This window comes from Balaenoptera musculus, chromosome 5 (genome assembly GCF_009873245.2).
Source record: "Balaenoptera musculus isolate JJ_BM4_2016_0621 chromosome 5, mBalMus1.pri.v3, whole genome shotgun sequence".
In the NCBI taxonomy this organism is placed as follows: Eukaryota; Metazoa; Chordata; class Mammalia; order Artiodactyla; family Balaenopteridae; genus Balaenoptera; species Balaenoptera musculus.
The window spans coordinates 45,774,378-45,795,355 of NC_045789.1; the positions used below are offsets into that span (position 1 = coordinate 45,774,378).

General features: G+C 39.8%; 1 protein-coding gene across 6 annotated transcripts in view; it reads left to right on the forward strand.

The window, feature by feature from the left end:
• Positions 1-827: 827 nt before the first annotated feature.
• PAQR3 (progestin and adipoQ receptor family member 3) overlaps positions 828-20,978 on the forward strand; it is a 28,008-nt gene continuing 7,857 nt past the window's right edge. Inside the window, exons 1-7 of one of the 6 annotated variants that reach the window (XR_005019892.1) lie at positions 828-1,208; positions 4,447-4,609; positions 8,964-9,119; positions 12,085-12,282; positions 14,403-14,493; positions 17,806-17,954; positions 20,598-20,718. Coding sequence is in view for 5 of the 6 variants with exons in the window: in XM_036852018.1 (XP_036707913.1) it covers positions 1,024-1,208; positions 4,447-4,609; positions 8,964-9,119; positions 12,085-12,282; positions 14,403-14,493; positions 17,806-17,948 (936 nt within the window). In the remaining variant the exon portion in view is untranslated. Of the gene's footprint in view, positions 1,209-4,446; positions 4,610-8,963; positions 9,120-12,084; positions 12,283-14,402; positions 14,494-15,603; positions 15,873-15,952; positions 16,106-17,805; positions 20,183-20,597; positions 20,719-20,978 lie in introns of those variants that run through there. The other 5 variants (XM_036852018.1, XM_036852017.1, XM_036852020.1 and 2 more) reach the window with 5 other exon arrangements.

A 20,978-nucleotide genomic window follows, 5' to 3' on the forward strand; every position in this document is an offset into this window, starting at 1 on the left:
TAACATTTGCCCCCCAAATTTTGATATATTTCATCTTTATCATTCAGTTCAGTAGATTTTCTCATTTCCATTGTGATTTCTTCATCAACCTATTAAATGCTTAGAAGGGTTTTGTTTCAATTCCAATCATTTGGGGCTTTTCGGTTTTCTTGTTCATTCCTAGTTTGTCTATTGTGGTCAGGGAAAATACTCTGAATGCTTTTGGTGCTTTAAATGTGCTGGGGCTTTCTTTATGACTCAGCGTATGCTCGGTTTTGGTATAGTTCCATGTACATCAGTTTTCCTCTATTTCCAACCACTTGCAAGGACTGACCTTAGCCCAGAAAATCTCGAAGGTGCCCTCTGACCCCAAGTGTGTGAGATTCCACGATAAAAAGTAACCGGTGAAGAGTTAGCTCTAGTTCCTATTTTTCTTCCAGTTACTCTTTTCCCCTTGATTTTCAAAATGTAACACATATTGCTTCTAATTAAAAACAGAATAAGAAAAAAACCCACTTGAATTAGCTGTACAGTACCGCGCTCCCCTCACGGAAGACGAGAGGCCGCCCGCCGCCCGTACGCCCTCGAGCTGCCCGGGAGCCCCGGGCGAATCCCGCAGGTCTTTGCTTACAGGCGCGCCCGCGCGGACCGCGGCCCCGCCCCCTCCCCCGCCGCCTCGGCCCCGCCCCCTCCCCCGCCGCCTCGGCCCCGCCCCCTCCCCCGCCGCCTCGGCCCCGCCCCCTCCCCCGCCGCCTCGGCCCCGCCCCCTCCCCCGCCGCCTCGGCCCCAGCCAGGGCCGAGGGGCGGGGCCCGCCGCGGCGTGCTGACGTCAGAGAGGGCTGCGACGCCGCCGGGTCCGCCGGGGTGCTGACGGCGGTGGCCGCCCTGTGAGCGGAGCCCGGCCTGGGCAGCGGCCGGGCCGGGCCGTAGGACCTCGCGCAACGTCCGGTCTCCGGGGCGGGGGCTGCGGGGGCGAAGCCCCCTCCCCGGGGAGGCGGGGCCTGGGCGAGCTCCCCGCTTGGGGAGCGGCGGCGGCCGGGAAGGATGCATCAGAAGCTGCTGAAGAGCGCACATTATATCGAGCTGGGCAGCTACCAGTACTGGCCCGTCCTGGTGCCCCGCGGCATCCGCCTCTACACCTACGAGCAGATCCCCGTGTCCCTCAAGGACAACCCGTACATCACCGACGGCTACCGGGCCTACCTGCCCTCCAGGCTGTGTATCAAAAGGTACAGTCTGGCCGCCTCCGCTGGGTGCGCCTGGGGGGGGCGCGCCGGCGGCCCCTCCTCCTCACCTACAGCCTTTTTGTCTGGTCCGCCTGCTGCTTTCCCAGCTTTTCTCCGTGCCCATCATTTCCTAGCTGCCCCGACCTTTTCATCCCTTTCTGCCACCTCTCCTTTCTCGTTGTCTTTCCTTCTTCCGCCGCCGGGCTACTTGATCCATGGACTGATGATAGTAACAATGATCATAATCACTAACTCCTGTGGGGCTTTGCTCTTTACAAAGGAATTTTACATCCTTTATTCCATTTGGTGCTTATTGGGATACATGTTGGAATCGACCCCACTGACAATGACTGAGCCATACTTGCCCCTGTGTATACCTAAGCTTTGTTTATTTTTAAGGCAGCCCTATGGAAATTCAGATGTTTGGGGCCAGATAAATGCCTGTATAATAGGAAACAAGTTCACAATGCCATACATTTAGAAATCCTGGTTTATTCATTCAGCAGATAGTATGGAACCCCTGCTAGGTGCCAGGCACCCTACCAGGTCCTGCAAAGAACAAGCAGGTATGGCCCTTGTTCTCATGAAAATACTGAGGTCTAGCCTGGGGGACACATATTAAAGAGCTAATTATACTATTACATAATAACCATTGTGAAAAAACGCTGTGTGGGAAAAGCACTATAGCAAAGAGAGCCTATAACAGGCACTGCCCTCCACTAGAGCACTGTAGAAGTGTCTTTAAAAGAGGAATTTCTTCATCATTTAAACTCTTAAAATTGAGTCCCTTGAAAGCCTGGGTTTAAAAAAACAAAACTGAAAAATGAGTGTTCTAGTTCTTAGACTAGCTTTCTGTTAAAACTCCCTGTATGTACTTAATTACAGGACCCCACTTTAAGAGAATTAAGGTACCCATGTTGGTTAGCTCCAGGTCACTGTAGTGACACACCCCACTGCTGGAATGTGAGCCATTGAATTGTTCAAGCAGCAACCACATGTTTGATTCTTGATCTTGTTTTTGGCATGGTCTTACCCCAGTTCCTTTGCCCTGCCTGCCTTTAAAGTGCTTCTCTGACTCAGGGTCACAAGGTGACATCACTGTCCGTCCCTACTTGGCTTCAATGCATGGCCCACGGTACTTCACAATTTGAATCCTGAGTGCCATTTTCCTCCCCTTTGACTCCTTTGCATAAGTTATTACAGAAGAAATCAGAGCTGGGCCCTGCTGTGGATGTAGAGTTCCACAAGGATAGAGCAGGTAGTCAGTTGCCTTAAATAGTTTTATACCCACCTCTGCATTCTAATAGGGTCCAAATTTCATGGATTAAGGAGTGAAATATAGTGCTTTAGATCTTGGGCTGTTGAGTAAAAAAGACTTGGGTGTGCAGATCTGCCACTTAACGGCTGTGGGACCTTGAACAAAAGTTAACCTCTCCCAGCCTTATTTTCCCCATTTGTAAAAATGAGGGTAATTACAGTATATGCCTCAGAAAGTAGTAAGGACGAAATGGGATTGTGTATGTAAAATGCTACACAGAGCCTGGTACATAATAAGCTCTCAATAAATGGTGACTTGTTATCACCATGGTCATTGAATTTGAAGCCAAATAGATGATGATGATGAAGGTGACTGTTGATTTTGAAGCAGAACAGAGTATAGGTCTAACTTCTCATAGAATAAGAGTAGATCCCCTACTGGGGATATTCTGCTAAGTGCTCTTCCCACCAGCTTGGTCTTTTCCAGGTTCAGCTTTTGCCCTTTGTCTAGAGGGACGAGGACACATTTTGGATATAAGGAGAGGCTTTGTACGTCACAACTGTTCTGCCAATACTCTTGTTAGTTGGAAAGAACATGCCAAGATTATGCCTCTCTGCTCAGTTAATGAGTGTATACTGGGTTTCACCAATGAAAAGTTCTGAGGCAACAGGCAGAATGTGGTATTGGCTGTCAAACAGTCCTGGGGTTAGATGTGTCTCCTCACATTCCGGCATCTCTTCCCCCACTCCCCAATATAAGTAGTTTTTATACTTGATGCTTATACAGGATAAGCCTGAAATCCATGGTACAAGATCCACTTTATCCTTGGTGATCGTCTGATTGTGTGAGACCCTGCTATGTTTATGACATGGGAAAATGTGAACCATGGTGACTGCTGCAAATTCAGTATTAGAGTTATACATTAGTGCTTACCAATAAGGATTCTGAATCAGTGAAGGTGAAAGACTTTAGTTTCAACAAAAGATTAGATTTTGCAAGAGAATTTTAACCTTTAGTCATGACATCACCTTTCAATAATCTGATGAGTCTTATCCACAGCTGGAGAAACATTTCACAAAATTAAGGAAGGAGCTGGAAGGGACTTGAAGCAGCATCTAATCCAACTCCCTTGTTTTAGAGATGGAGAAATTGAAGCCAGAGAGGTGAAGTGACTTGCTTATGATCCCAGAGCTAGGGTGGGAGTGAAGGGACACTGAGCCTCCTGACTCCTGGTCGTCAGGGAACGCTCTGCACCGGCCTGCACTGCCAAGACTGCTTAAACTCAAACCAGTTAGGGCGTATTGAAAGAGGGCAGTTAGTACTGATAGTAAAAGTAACCTCCTGTCGTTCCAAAAAAAGAATAAACTCGTGCCACCTGGAAACTAGTTTGGTTTCAAAACAACCACAGCAAAGTTGTTGCAGCATGCCTGTCTTAAAGGACATTTCCAGTGGATCCATTTGCATTTATCCTGCTTCTCTCAAGTCCATTTAGCTTTGCACTTGCATGTAATGAGTACTAAAAAGGTATTTTAAGTTCGTGCCTAACCTTATACTTAGCGGGTTTTCAGATACCTATTACTGAGTGTCAGGGTATGGTAGCTAGCACCCAGTTTTAATCTGCACATTCATTTCTGTAGACATTTAGCATCTAATCTGAGCAAGACACTGTGCTTGGAACAGTAGTGTCATAAAGGTGAATCATGCCGGCCGTCAGGGAGTTGATAAGCTGGAGGATGAGATGGAATTTATACATAAATAACTCTAATTGAGGAAGGAAATGGTAAATATAATAGAGGTGAGCAAGAAAAAACTGTAAGATCCCAGGACTGATGGAGATGGTATATCAAATTTAGAAAGGTAAAGATGGGGTTAAGGGCTTAAAGTAGCAAGTATTAGATAATCCCCAAAATTGTCCATAAACTTTTAAATGCTGACAGTGAGCGAACAGATACGAATCTGAGCTGCACGTTTGGTTTTTTCCAGTTTGTTTATTTTATCTAATGAGACGGTAAACATCTGGAGTCATTTGCTGGGTTTCTTTCTCTTCTTCACGCTGGGAATATATGACATGACATCTGTGTTACCTTCAGCAAGTGCATCCAGAGAAGACTTTGTAATTTGTTCTATTTGCCTTTTCTGCTTCCAGGTAAGTCATTTCACAAATGCTATTATTGGTAAAGAGAACTTTAGTCAGACAAGCTTGGGCAGGTGACCTTACTTCACACCCACAACTTGCTTTAAAGAGCCCCCAAATAGCATATAGGTTAGCTTATTCAGTTTCATGACATAAGCATCCAAAGTATGTTTTTATGAGAGTGTATTTGGATGTTATTAGAGTATATTTGAAATCCAGTAAGTTTTAAAGATTGAGAAAATTTCTTTCTTTTCTCTTCCTTTTTTTAGACATCTCTGCTTTAAGATTAATACAAAGATAGGAATCTCTACTGTATTTGCCGACTAAAGTAGAACTCTGTTGTCTGCTTAAAACTTGTTTGGGAAGATTTCTCATCTTTTATATGTCTATGACTTTTGTATTTGTTGTTTCCATACTGTCTTAATTTTAATGTCTTGTTTTGTTGGTATTAATCTTTTCTCTCACTTTAATGTTAATTTCCTTTGGGCCTTTTACACGTGCCTGATTTCAGATACTTTCAGTTTCTTCTCCTCTGTAGCCTCTTGTGTGTGTTCCTCAGCACTTTAATTTTTCTTCCAGGATCTGTAACAAAGTGCCTTTAAAAGTTATGTTTAATAATTTTTCAAACAGGTAATTCTGAAAAAGAAAACTAATGTGGAACAAAATCCAGTTGATATTTTTTAAATTTAAAAAAACATGCAGAGAGTACAAAAAATCATAAAAATGAAAAGAAGAAGCTATCATGCCTCTCCCTCCAAACATAGGCCAGCACTCCCTGCAGTTAACCTGCTGCTACTCTGAGAGGGGAATCTATAAGTAAACTGCACAGGTGTTGCTTTCATTGTGTAATAGTCAGTTTCAGGCCTTCATCATTTGACTCAAAACTTTGGACTTAAATGATCAAGAAACACACTGGGAACATCTCCCTCCCCCTTTTCTTCTAATTCTAGCTCCTAGAACCATATTTTAAATTTCTTTGAGGGAAAGAATACTCTGTATTTTTGTGTTCTTATTAGAAAATTATTTTTTCTTTAAGTGTTTTTTAAAGTATGCTCTTTCTCAGGTTTAATTTTTGTCCTGATCGGAGCCGAAACATCTCTTAAAAATCTATCCCAATTTTTAAAATGGAAATGAATCAATTTCTCCATACTTAATTTTTAGATGTATCTTGTAGACTAAGATGTGCTGAATATAAGAAAAATTGGTTTATACTCTACTGTTATACAGATACTATCTCCTTTGAGGATCCCACATGTTTTCCTCTACCCCAGGCCTGCCCTTTATCCACCCAGCCACAGCTGATGTTATTTCAGGGAACACACATTCATTTTCATAGTGGTTTAAGAAAGCAGTGCATTGCAAAACTGAGAAGATGAAATAATTTAAAAAACTGCCAGTGAAGAAACACCCAAAGTGTTTAGAGTGACTTGCTCAGGATTGTTCAGCAGGACAGTTGAACCCTCTTCTCCTAACTGCTAGTGCAATGATCTTTCACAGTACAGCTTCTAAAGGCAAATGAGCACATCTTCCCTACTTACAAATACCATTTTTATTATTTTTATTTTTATGAAATTATATTTATAACTTGTTCACCCAATTTCCCCAAATTCTTAGAGTCAGCAGGCAGCATGGTAAACCATAAATATATGTATTAATATTGATTTACATTTCATTTTTTAAAGGTATAACATTTTTACTCTTTTCACTTCTACCCTTTTTACATGCTCAGTGCTTTCCTACCAACCAGATTAATAGAGTACATTCTGAATAGTAGAATGTAATTTTAGGGGCTTTGAAGTCTTTCTATCTTAGAGAAGAATAGAATCTGAGAACACCTTTCCCTAGATTCAGTTCATTAGCATTCAGTTCAAGAAATATCTTTTTAATACCTCTTATCCATATCCAGGCGGTAAGCTAGGCATCGGGAATACAGTGCCGAACAAAACCAGCCTGTCGTAAAGATCAAGTCACCCAGATAGGTGAGCAGAAGCGAGAGTGAGGCAGGGCACTGAAGCAGAAAAAAAGAGTGCCTAAAGGCCCAGAAGCTAGAGACAGCTTGGCACTTTCTGGACCTGTAGGTGCTGGTGTTTGTGGTTAAACCCTAGGAAGATGGAGAAAGGTGAGGCTGGAGAGATAGGCAGGAGGCAGATCCCGAGGTATTTGGGTATCATGGCAGGGAGCTTAGACGTGGGATGTCATGCTTAATTGCCTGTCCACCTGGACGGAGTGAGATACTCCACAGGAGGAAACTTTCCAGAAAACGGAGACATACTCCATGTCAGATAATTTTTCAGTCAGTTTTTTAAGCAACTCTAACAACACGTCCCTTTTAAAACAGAGCATACTAAGTCTAGGTTAACTTTTCTAAAACTCAGATGTTCTCTATGAATACCATATATTTTATTTTCCTCTTGATACTGTAGTTTTTCTCTTTCCACATTTATTTTCCTTTTCACAATGAAGTTAGCTTTATTGTTGTTATTATTACTGTAACATATACTCATGTAGAAATTCAAGCAAACACAAAAGTATTTGGAAGAAAGTAAAAGTCATTTGAAATTCCACTTCCACATTTGACATTTGGGTTCAGATTCCTCCAGACGTTTGTGTATCACAGCTGCCTCACACCTGCCTGCCTACCTTTCCTATCTACCTCCTTCTGAGCTGTGGTCATCTCTGCGCTTGCTGTTTTGTGTCATTAGGCATTGCGACAATGAGATCTTTCCCTGTCAGTGAGAATATACACCTTCATGTTCTCTGAATTTACTGTGTTTTATCTCAAGGATAATCAGAGAAAACAAATAACCAAGCTTCTTAGAGTTATGTTTAATTGGGTCAGTAAACTCTGACTTGTAGTAGCCAAAGCCACAGACTGTTAAGGATTTTAGATAGTGGATGAAGAAATGAGATTGTGGCTAGGAACCTTGTTTTGAATATTGATATTGAGGCTATGGGGACTTAGGTTTGTTTAATGGCCAGACTACAGAATAGCTAGATGACCATTTTTCTGGCCCATTTTCCCTACCCCCACTGTCCCTGGCTTAGTGTAGGCTCTAGTCATTGCTTCCTAGGGCTATGCCTGTAACCTCTCATCTCAGCCTTTCTGTAAGGGTGCACTTAAAATATTCAGAAGTATCACACAGAGCCCATAACACTGAAGTTAAAACTCCTTGATGTATAGGATCTGTCATAATCATATCATGAAGAAGGCCGCATAGCATTCCTTAATGATGCTGTGTTTCTCAATATGCTGCTTTTCCTATGGGCCCTCCAATAAACCTGTGCACAGCTTTATTTATGTCCTTGATGAATGCCAGGTCAACTTAAGGTGCAGCTCAGGTGGCAACCCTTGTATGAAATATGTAGCTCTTTTCCGCCCGCCAGTCCCACCCCCAAGTACACACATGCACCCACAGACCTGGTACTCTCCCTCCTCTATTTTCTAACTGTGCTCTGCACCGACTTTTCCTATAGGACTTCCTACATCACCATTTGTTCACTTGTTTCAGAAAAATCTCTTTGAGAGTAGAGGTTTCATCTTTGTATCCCCACTGTATGACACGCAGTAGGTATTTAATGACTACAGTGAGTTCAGCTGTAGAAACCTTATCACTCTTCAGAGCAACTGATAGAATTACATTAGCTTTGCTCTCAATTTGATAACGTATAAAGTCAGCATAAGTCATAATTATTTTCCTTGAACGCAGCAAAGCTATGTTTAACTTAAAAGTAAACTCTATACAATGAAGTCTCATACAGACATAAAAGGTCTTAAATTAAGTGAAAAAAACAAATAGCAGAACAGACTGTATGATTCTGTTTGATTAAGAAGTATATATGGTGTTCTTGTGTATGTGGACTTCTATATCATAGGTGTTTGATATGTTCATTGAAAATATCTGGAAGGACACAAAAAAAGATGTTATCAGTGGCTCCCACTGGAGAATAGACTGACTGGGAGGGGTTTATTTTTTTTTACATCATACAATTCCATATTCTTTGATTTATTTTTCTTTAAGGACATGTATTCTGTAGTAAGTAGTTTTTAAAAGGAAACTTACTCATAGATCAAAATAAGCCTCAGTAGATTTCCTTCTACTACACTGTTCATTAAATTTTTTATGTTATAAAATAGTTATCATTATAGATTTCTTTCTTTATGATTGTTGTGCCCATTTTACCCATGAGGAACTGAGGCTTAGGGGAATGACATATAGTCAGGCACAAAGCTAGGGTCCATGTCCAGGTCTGTTTGGCTGAAAAGCCTGGACTTGACCTGACCACTTCCATGAACATCATGCATGAGTTGCTTTTGTTTTTTTGTTTGTTTGTTTCACTTTGCTAAGACTTGTTTTATTTTCCATAGGTCTGTATGCTTTGCTCTGTAGGCTATCATCTTTTTTCCTGCCATCGATCAGAAAAAACCTGTCGAAGATGGATGGCATTAGATTATGCAGGAATTTCTATTGGAATACTGGGCTGCTATGTCTCCGGCGTATTTTATGCATTTTATTGTAATAATGTAAGTAACTTAAAACATTTTACATTCTACCTTTCTTATATAGGTCTTGGGTGTTCTTGCCATGGTTCTCTTGAACTTCTGAATAAGCACATAATTAACTAACTTATAGAAGAAACGAAAGTCTGGTGGAGGCATAAACTCCGTTTTCAAAAGGGCCCTGTGATCTCTAACATCTATTATCAGTGCCTATTCCTTTCACTAACTTGGAAAGGAATGGAAAATTATATATATATATGTTGTTATTTTCTGAAACTTAACATAAACATTAAATTAATGTTTCCCCACTAAACCCATACAGCTACATGGTTCCTCAGATGTACATTCTGTATCTTTTATTTTTGTGTTTATGGAGTTGAAGGTAAAGTTAGCACTTGTTAAAATTATGAAGCTAGCTGCTGCTTTCCATTTTCCCTTCTCATCCTTTACTCCTCTGTCAGTGAGAAAAAAGCAAAAGGATATCTGCGAGTGTGTTGACCCATGTTCTTATGTAAGAAATATGTTTTCCTTTCCTTAGTCTTATGTTTGGACCAGATGGGTGGTGAGTGTCTTGAACAAACACGTGTCTACTGTGAGTTCTAGATCCGCTCTTCTTTCTGACCCTAAAGTTACAAAAGTCAGTTTTTGCCTTGTGCAAAGCAGCATTTGAAACACTGTGATCAAATTATACAGCAACTGATCTAAATATGTTGGCCAACCAAACTACCCCCTCTCCTCATGTCTCAGCCAAGAAGGCAAACTGAATCTTCCTGAGGGCTCAGTACATCTCAAGGCCTCCCATTCAGAAGGTCCCCATCGACCCTACTCTCTTGTCCTCCTGCTCTCCTACCATACTTTTTTTTTTTGTTTTCCGCTTATCCTTTTAGTTCCTTCCCTTTCAGAGCCAAGACTGAGCCGCTCTCCCGGGGGCAGTGTACCTACTAGTCACAGGACTAGAGCCTGTCGTGCCCGAGCCCTCCCCGTGGAGCAGGTGGTCCAAGCCGTATCCCCAGCCTTCACTTTCTAGGAGGATTGGCTGCAGTGCAGGGGTCCTCTGACTGTTGGGAACTCTTAAGTAGGACCTTTGTTGCTACGCAATAATAGAAAACTGTCAACACTGCTGGAGTGTAGAACTAGCAAAGCGAAAAATCATAATTTGGTTTGAATGTAAGAACATTATTAATTGTAGCCACTTATACGTGAGCCATTTGCTTTTTAGGCCTGATTACGTTGGAACGTAAGCATAAAATTAAATGTACATGCCATTTACCTAGTAAATTGATTTGGTTTTAGTAGTAAACTATTCATATCTACTCACCTTTCACAACTTATTCATTTTGCGTGAAACTGTTTGTATCTTTAAAAAAAAAAGGCTCGTGAGTACAGTCATGTAATATTAGAATTGTTTTGCTTATTATGTATTTCTCTGAAACCTGCTTTTTGTTTACCTCTTCCCAAATATATCTGATCATCAAAGAGACTAGCGGGACACTTTTTGTAAATCTCTTTTCAGAAAAACTAGAAGTCCAAGGTAGATTAAAGAGAAAAAAAAGGACCGTTAGAGCTAATACAGTCCATGATCATCTAAAGGAAAAGTTTTCTTCCCTCCGGTATCTTATCATTTCCAAATATTCAGTTGCTATAGTGGCTCTTTACCTTTTAAGGAACACAGGCTGCTTTGAGAATGAGATTGAAAACCATGGACCCTCCATCCCGGATAACGTCCGTTTGGGCACAAACTGACCAGTCATTTTGATGTGTGAATTTCAAGAAGTGTAATGGTCCCAGAGAAGTCCTTGGAGCCCAGGTTAAGAACTCTGTCCTAGGTGATGCTAACTTTTGAGCTTCAAGACCAGCTTTTCAGCTGCTCATTTAGATACCTAAATATTCTCTAAGTCCTTCAAACTTGATATATTTTTAAATGAACATTCTTTCATGCTTCCCCATTTTCTCCCCCCAACACACACACACACACACACACAGACACACACACACACACACACACACTCTGGACCATCTTTGTTCATTTGCTCATTAGTACAAGCCATTTGCATGGCCTTTCATACTAGAAACAGTTGAACCATCCTCTACTGCCCTCTCACACATCCAGTCAACCACTAAGACTTTAGTTTATTTCAAAGATGTCTCCTGAATCTGGTGCTAACATCTACCTTGTTCAACAAAAGTCCATGCTCCTATTTTCTCCTTGAATCAGTTATTCTGTAATAATATCTGCTAGCTGGCTTCCTGTCATCTCTCTCTGTTTTTCACTGATGTCGGAGTTGTTCTAATAAGTCAGTTGGAAAAACAACCACGTCATCTCCTTCTTCAAGGACTCTGCTTTTCCCTCAGTGCCAGCGTGGTAAAGTACGAATACTTAGCCCGACAGTACATCTGCCTTTCAGCCTCCCTTTGTAAAACTTCCTTGCTTTGTGTGCTGTTCCTTCTCCTTGAGAGCTCCCTCTTCTCATGAAAATCTTGTATATTCCTCAAGGCCCAGCTGAGATGTCATTTCCTCTGTGAAGCATTTTTTAGCTAATCCAGGTATCAATTGCTCCCTCTTCTGTAGTTCTACAACATTCTCTTCACAATCAGTTACAGTACTTATCATTAGATTATAATCATTTGCTTATATGTCTGCCCCTCTCATAGCCTATGAGCTCACCCACTGAGAGAGCCCCTGTCATAGTCGTCTTTGTTTCCACAGGACGTAAATCACCCCGGCATGTAATAGGTACTCAGGAGATGCTTTTGTGTGAATAAATGTGTTCTTTACCAGCTCACTTTGGGGTCTGGTTTATCATCCTAAGAAACCTAGCAGTCGTATGCAACGTGCGTTGTTTTAAGGAAGGAAGGCAATCATGTTTGGAAATGAAAATACCAAATAAATCGAGTTTGGAATGTGTAATGTAGAAGCCAAAACTGAAAATTGCTCTTTTCCTTCCCGTATTGTTAATAACAATTAAAATGTGATTTCCTTTCCTCCTAGTACTGGCGGCAGGTGTACTTGATCACAGTGCTTGCCATGATCCTGGCGGTGTTCTTCGCTCAGATCCATCCCAATTACCTCACACAGCAGTGGCAGAGGCTCCGTTCTGTCATCTTTTGTTCTGTTTCGGGATATGGAGTGATCCCTACTCTTCACTGGGTCTGGCTCAATGGAGGAATCGGTGCTCCTATTGTACAGGTAGGTTGAGTGCGGTCAGTATTTTTCCCTTTTTTTTTTTTTTTTTTGTCCTTTCAATTTTATTCCTTTCAGTAAAGTAATGTAATCAGGCCAAGAAGGTGGATCTTTGTCATTTGAGGGCATATTTCTAATTGCATAATGACGCAATAATTTTTCACCTCTATATAAATAAATAAACATACCTTGTAGTGGTAGAAGTCTAACTGTTTTCTTCTGAGATGTATTTCTATGAGATAACACATTCTTAATTCTCTTTCTGTTACCCATAGGTTGTAAATCCCCAAGTCCTTACTGTAGAGGAGGACTCCCAAGTTTCCAGCTTTGTCATCTGAGGCAGGGATAATGCCAGTAGGAGCAGTTGATTTGTTTGTTTGTTTGTGGAGGAAAAGGAGTTGGGAAGGATTTCTTCTTGGACCTGAGTTTGAGGTACCCGTGGGATGTAAAGGTGGAGATAGGGTCTGGATTTAGCTTGGAGTTCGAGACTGGTGATGGAGATTTGACAGTCATTACTGTCTTGGTAGCTAGAGCCGTGGGAGCACATTCCACCCAGCAAGGAAAATATATTGAAAAATAAAAGACAGTTAGTTATTATGGGGGAGCAGTTGGAGTACATTAGTAAGAACCTCAGTGAGAATTCCTCAGCGTGCTTGAGAAGGGAATTAGAAGTAAGACTTAAGTTCTTAGAGATTTATATAAAAATGCCTTAAGTGTGTGCTAGCGAGTAAACTTGAGAATTTTTAACGTAACTAATTATGCCAAGAAATCTAGAAGAAATAGCATACACTTGTTGCAATGGGACCTTTGGAATATAGGGATTTAAATGCAGGTTTTATTCAAAGGAATTATATTTTTTTAGAAGGGGGGACTAAAAGTAGGCTTACATACTGTTGGCAGCAGCGTGGTGGAAAGCATCTGCATATAAAACTAAAACTAAAAAGAAAGGAAGTCTGTGGTGTAGTGAACTGAGTGATATGATCTGGCTGTTTTGCCAACTTGAGGATGACGGTGATGGTTTCTTTATAAGATGAGTAAATTGGGAGAAAGGTGTGATAGTAGTGAGGAATAACTTCAGTGATCCTGATATCTGTGAAAACATTGTTTTTCTGACAGTTTCGATGCCCAGAAAATAGAATGGGGAGGTGCCGCTCTAGATTTAATCCTAACCAGAAATGAATAACTAATTACTGACATAGAAGTGAGTGAAATTTGGGGATGAGGGAAACACATCCTTTTATGCTTATCGTGACAAAGAAAGAGAACCAGACCCATTAAGCCAGTAGATTTTGAAGAAATTCAGAAAAGGAAAAAAAAAAGGGAACCATCTTGTGTTCAACAAAAAAAGATGGAAAGAGAGGCACATAACCAAAGATGAAAAGTTCCAAAGAGCTAACCCTGGGAGGCAGGGTGAAGCTGTGTTCTAGAATGTTTGCAAAATCTGAGGTTGATTAGTCTGAGGATATAGGATTTAGGGGAGGGGGCCCATGATGATTCTCAAATATCTGTTAGAGGGAAGAGAAATAATTTCTCTTTATTTCTTCAATGGCTTCTTGGTAAATTAGGTTTATAACCAGAAATAGGAACAGCATGTATAAATTAGAGCTGGCTGATTTTCTAAGAGCAAGGAAAAGCTTTCCAAGAGAGCTGTGAGATGGACTGCTTTGTAGAGTAGTATTCAAGAGAGCCATTTGTCTGGGATGGTGGAACAGATTTCATTGTTGGGCCAAGCCTCTTGGCTCTTTTCCAGCCACAAATCCCTGTTTAGTCTCTCCTTATTCAGCTGGCAACGCCATTCCCATACGTACTCCACCCAGGCACCTACGTTGTAGATGGAGTTGGACGCCCTTAGGACCTAAACTATGTTGAAGCTTTAGCTGCCCTGGTGCCCTGACCTTTAGGGTTGTCTCTGTGTTCCACTCCTCTGGACTGCTTCCTGAAGTATTGAGAGCAAGCTTTCTCTCATTGGAGACTGTCTGCAAAAGCAATTCAGATTTAACACACTTAAACCCCACCTATGAATTCTACTCCTGTGTGTTGTCTAACTCTATGAATTAGATTTATAAGAAATTGAGAATTCAATCACAGTGGGCAGGATCTGTGAAAAAATACGTTTTGCTTTTCAGGACTTTGCACCCCGTGTAATTGTGATGTATGTGATTGCTCTTCTTGCTTTCCTATTCTACATTTCCAAAGTTCCAGAAAGGTATTTTCCAGGTACGTATCACTTGTATAATGGTTTTCTAACTTTATTCTAAATATATAGTGGAGGTATATGTTTCAGAGCATCAAAACTTAGATTTTTTTTCCCAATATTATTGATTATAGAATGGCTCTTCTCTTCTCAAATGTTATCTAAAACTTGAACTTTCTAATGGCTTTCACAAACTTTATCTTTCACTGTCACAATATGAGTTGAGTCCAGTAGATAGGGTCACCACCATTTCACAGTTATGAACTCCCAGCCACTGCTTTTTTGTGGAACACAAGTTAGCAATTACCATTTACTTCTTTGTATACCAGCTTATGCTTAAAAATTAATTTATCAATATATGTGCGAGATCCATAAAACAAACAAGAGGCAAAGGAAAATAACAGGATAATGAAAAGAAGCTAGGTTTAGGATTACTTCATAATGTATCTATCGTAAGTTTCTATAAAAGAAAGCCCATCAGTCTGGCTTTCAGCTTCCTGGCACCCAGTGGTAAGAGGAAATTAATCTAAGTTAAGGGTCTTCATGTCCCCAAGATACACACAATCCAGGAACTTAAGAGAAGGACAGATTTCCCTGCTTCTTCAGTCCAGAGGAAAACGTCTTCTGATAGAAAATAACTAAGAGGACACCGGGTAGAGTGAATAATGTTCTCCAGAACGTGTATTTGCTTGTTTAGGAGCTTCAGCTCTGGAGTCAGACTGCTTGGGTTCAAATCTCCCGTCAGCCACTTTCTAGCTGCATGAGCTAAATAAGTCACATAAGCTTTCTCAGCCCAGTTTTCTCTTCTGAAACATGAAGATAATACATTTCTCTCTTGGGGTCATTGTGCGGATTAGATGAGAAAGTGCACATGAAACATTTAGCACAGTTCCTCACGAGTAGTGAGCACTCAATAAATCTTAGCAATTGTTATTATGATGCCCCTCAACCCCAGTTTCATAAATGAAATATGTGGCTTAGGAAGGGACAGAATGATGCAAGTCCAGGTGACCTTTGGCTCAAGTCAAGAATAACAAGAGACATAAGGCAGTGGTCTTTCGGTTTGGGGGCTAGAAGTAGGGGAGCAGTTTAAATTCAAATTGCAAATTGTCTTCCCTTCTTCCTGGGTTAAGAACCTCTTCCACAGTGAATCAAAGATCGGACGTGCCACTCGTCATGTGTGTTGGGGAAGAAGAAAGGATGAGAAACCCCGAAGTATAGAATGAATAAACTGCAGAACCTCAGGCATTCCTCTCTGCACTTGACTTTTCTCCACTGAGTTTTAAATAAGGACGGACTACAAAGAAGAACCTGAATATAAACATTAGGATTTGGGAACATAACTAGGACATGTCCCTGAATTGAAGACCACCCATCTGTCAGGCAGGGTCAGAATTCTCCTCAGAAAACAGTTTTGGTAAAATACATTTTTGTATCACTTTATTAATAATTATTTTATTATTAATTTCTTCTTCATCATAGATGTAGAAAATTAACCAATGAAAGGTGTCTGCACTCTGTGATTATGGCCATAGTGTTTTTAGGCCTTAAAATATTCAGATCAAAAGTTCCTACTTGGGGATTTCCCTGGTGGCGTGATGGTTGAGAATCCACCTGCCAATGCAGGGGACACGGGTTCGAGCCCTGGTCCAGGAAGATCCCACATGCCGCGGAGCAACTAAGCCCGTGCGCCACAACTACAGCTACTGAAGCCTGTGCACCTAGAACCTGTGCTCTGCAACAAGAGAAGCCATCACAATGAGAAGCCAGTGCACCACAGCAAAGAGTAGCCCCCGCTCGCCGCAACTGGAGAAAGCCCACGTGCAGCAACAAAGACCCAGTGCAGCCAAAAATAAATAAATAAATTTATAAAAAATTTTTTTAAAAAGTTCCCAGTTGTCTTAATATAGGGCACCTATAAAAGGTCAAACGTTATGTAACTTAACTTTTCTCAAGATGAGCTTGACATAAAACATGCCCCATGTAGCTGAATGTGTGCAAATACAGGTACATTTGAGCAGAGATACAGAGATCATAAAAAATGAAACACTCCTTGTCTGGCCAGTCCTCATTTATTACCTGGCTCTAAAGAGAAACATGCTGTAGTGGTGGTGAGATGGTGGGTGAATACTGTGAAATCAAAAAATTTAAACCTAAGAACTTACTTTCAGCTCAGGTTAATTTTTTTTTTAGTATATGAACATCACAGTGGTATTTGATGGGTTCAGGGATCCCCAAGATGTCCATGGACAGAATTCAGTGAGTCTGTGATACTTGTATTACAAACTAATCAGTTTTCTTTATAATCCTCAGTGTTTTATGCTTTTAGAAATGAGTCTGTGAGCTTCACTAGGCTGTCAAAGTGTTCCATGGCACCAAAAAGAGGCTAAGAACCTCCACAGAAAAGATCCTGTTGACTTACACTTTAAAATCTACTTACTATACTGATTATTATTCTTGGTAAGAGAAGACAGAGAAGGTTAGAGAATATTTATAGCATTGGCCAAAAAGTTCGTTCGAGTTTTCCCATAAAATATTACAAAAAACCCGAACGAACCTTTTGGCCAACCCAGTACATTACGTGACCATAGAAGCACCATGACTAAGAAAAAATTATTTACATTTAAATGTCTATGGCTCTGTATTTTGTTATTTATTTTGTTGTTTTCCAAGATGCTTCCCACATGTTAGTTATTTAATCTCCTTGGAATTTAAACTTGTTTAACCACAAAGAGAAATGAAGTAATTTTCCTAAGTTGTATATGAACTAATCAGCCTTAGTTAATTAACTCATTACTAATTACATCTTGCAGATTGTTCCATTCGTCTGATAGCACAAGATTCAGGTCTGAGCTTTCTCCTTACACACCTGCTTAAAATAAAAAGTGCTTCAAGTAGACTTATACCCAAACACAACCGTGTATCTGCTTCATACCTAATACACTCCATGATTTATAGCACTAATTTCCTTTGCTTCTCTCATGTAATGTCTTTTCTTCACCAGGTATATAAGTTGAGACATGGGAGACAAAAGGTCAAGTTCCTGAAATTAACCACGTCTTAATTTTGAAAAGACATTTGGAATAGTATTTCTAAAATTCACCAGTATACTTAATGAATTTAAAACCTTTCAGTCACACTCAAATATGAATTAACATTTTTTTAGAAAACATTTCAGTCTGAATTAATCTCCAATCGGTCTCCAGGTGCTCTGAGACTGCCAAAATCTTTTTGCTGCTCAGTCATATTTCCAGGGCCAGAGATGGAAATATATTTTTATTTTAATATCACAATAATTACAGTCAATATTCTTTTCTCTCTACCTTCCCTTCCAGGACAACTAAACTACCTCGGATCAAGCCACCAAATATGGCATGTCCTTGCAGTAGTGATGTTATATTGGTGGCATCAGTCAACAGTGTATGTCATGCAGTACAGACATAGCAAGCCTTGTCCTGACTATGTTTCACATTTGTGAATTCAGGTATGGCCACCTGGTGTATTCAGTTATTAAGCAATATACAACAGGGAGTTGTATACCCCACTATTTCTAAGATTCCCATTAGTTTTCCCTTTTCCCTCTGGTTTGATATATCATGAGTAATACTTTATAAAAATGGAAAAATATACTTGGGGATCTGTAACTGTTTTATGGGCCCTTAAGACTACTAATTTGCTGCTTGTACAGAAAGTGAAAATTAGTTGGCATTCATAACAAACATCTGAATGACAATGAATGTGAAGCCAGTGTAGAAATAGTACTTTTACTGAACACCAGCTTAACTTCCTTAGGAAGGGCTCACCTCCATTATAAAATGGAGTCCTCTTGTGTGATTCCTTTAATAGGTGATACTTAGAGTAGATGATCAAGTTTAAGTGCCTAGTCAAGGCAAGGGTTGCGATAAGCCTGTGTTTAACACAAGCTGATCGTGATTTTGAGTAATCACTAGCCTGTCAATGGATGGTTTGTGAGAAACCGGCACTTAAGATATTATTTCCTTCAGCTGTAGGTTCTCTCCTCCCTAGGAACATTGGATTTTTTAGTTTGCTAGAACAAAAACTTTAAACCCCTTCTCCTTTAAGTTGAGAGAGGCGTTGAGAAAGGGAAAAGAACTTGCATTGTCATTTCCCATCAGGTAAAAGTCATGTTAAGAACCGATTACATGACCAGGCAACAAATTCTGTGGTTTAATAACCAAGTTATTAGCCATTTAAGCTTTTCAATTTCAAATATTATTTAATTCCATATAATAATTGAGCTCTTGCCAGTAGACGGTAGTTTGGGGGTTCCAAAATTCCTATAACAGAAGACTTTTCACTTCTCTTGAGTTTGCAGTCTTAAATTTCCTGGTGATGGGGGTTCCCAGGTACATGGGTGCTACTTTCAAGGGCATAGAATCCAGATGGCCCAGTTCTTGACACTGAAATGAACCTTAAGCCTTAGAACAAAGTCATGCAGATGCCCCAGTTGATGACATGATTATTCACCTGTGCTCTGGTCTTCCTCTGTTTATGCATGTGTTAGTATTGCACTGATAACTCACAGTATTGATATACACCATCTAATATTTGGGCCTGAAACTGCATTGTATATACTTAAAAACTAGATCTTGCTGCCCCATCATACAACATAGCACTCTTGTTCTCTGGTCTTTTCATATGCATAAGTTAAATCCCATAAAGCAGTCATTCATAAAAACATGTTGTTTATTGGAATATAAAATATTACCCAAGTTTCTTAATGGGTTGACAGGAACTGCTTTAAATACTGGTGTATCTTCAGAACACTGGAATTTCTAAGTATGAGGAGGTGTTGATTGATGGTGAAGCTTATTCCCAAAATGTCATTTATACATCTGATATTTGGAATGTTACTTTAATGTGCCTCAGTTTATGCATCTGTAAAATTTTGTATTTCTTTTCAGTGTAGTGTTTTTGGAATATGAATTCCCCATGCTAGTATCTCAGCAAGGAGAATTCTCCCCCAGTAGGCTAAGGGCACACCACATTATACCCATTATTATGATGGAACGCCACTTTGAAAATGGCCATTTGACCTCATAAGGCCAGAAATTTGATTCATATGCTAAGTGAAAGAAGATTTTGGTGAAATGATAATAGGATATATTTTCCCTAAAGCATCCCTTATTGGCTTACATGGTATTATTGCTTTTAAACAGATATTTTGTCATTTTGGTCAAACAGAATATACTGCGTAGTTATAATTAATATAAAAATGAAGGAGAAGTCCAGTTATTTTAGGTCTGGCGGCATTTTTTTATTATAAAATCTTCTCAAAATAAAAACATATTGAACTTTAAATTTCATTTTCTTTTAATTTTTAGAAATAGTCTTGTTTTTTGTTATAGTGTATGAATTATTTAATACTTGCCATCTGAATTAATCGATAAAAAGACCATACTTTAAGACTGTTCTTGAATTTGAAAAGCATACAGGTCTGACTGTAAAGGAGAACTAAATTATACCATGTAACCATTTCATCTTTTTTATGAAAATATTAAATATTTTAAGAAAGTTCTTTTTATCTTTACTATAATGTACTTATTATAAAGTAGGGAATGAATGAATGTGGATTGCTGTCAACTATAAACACTTCTGTATATCAGCATTTACTGACCACCTACTGTGTGCACATCACTACTGGCAAAATTTTTAAGACATTGTTAACATTAAAGAATATTTAAAATTGCCTATGAATCTGAGCCTTGTAATAATGTATATTTATTTTTGTTTTGTAGATTTATTAAAATAAGATTAAAAGTACACTATTCAGCTACAGTACTAAAAATGACTGGTTTTAATTTTACCAGTGTGTAAACTATAAAAGCTCTTTACCTACAGATTTACATTTTAAAATTATTCATGGCTGTTTTAAATTGTCTACAGTGATTTGTAAGGTTGTAGTTAATTCATTTAAGAGAATTATCTTTCTATATAAAACCATTTTCAAATAGCAAGATAGTGCCTGTCTTTCTTGTTACACTGAGTGCGGTTCATGAGCTGCATGGCAAAATATGTATTATGTAAATAAACTGGGTTTGCTAAATATGTTAAGTGCTGCTTGTCATTCTTTATAATACATAACAGCTTCACAATCATATTTTAGAATCAGGAATGAAGCTTCAGGGAATGTGTGTCACATCTTAATGGCATCCCGCCTGGACAGAGTAACCGATTTGAAGATTGTGATTGACTGGCATAAAGCTGTACAACTCTCCATTTGGCAGGTACCTACCTAGAGATATCCTTTGCCCTGCATTTAATATCAAGGGGCAAAGCCTGCATTTCTGGATTCCTGCTGAGCTGAGTAGGTCTGTATTCACTTGTAATCATCACTCTGGGTAATTTTACCCCTGCCGAAGTGTGTGCAGTGAAGAATCAGCTCAGCTATTAGGGGAGGGGCAGAAGTGTCTTTTACATGCATTTTCACAGTAACTGTGTTTACACTGAAAAGAGCTACGGATGCTATTGGGTACTTACATCCCCT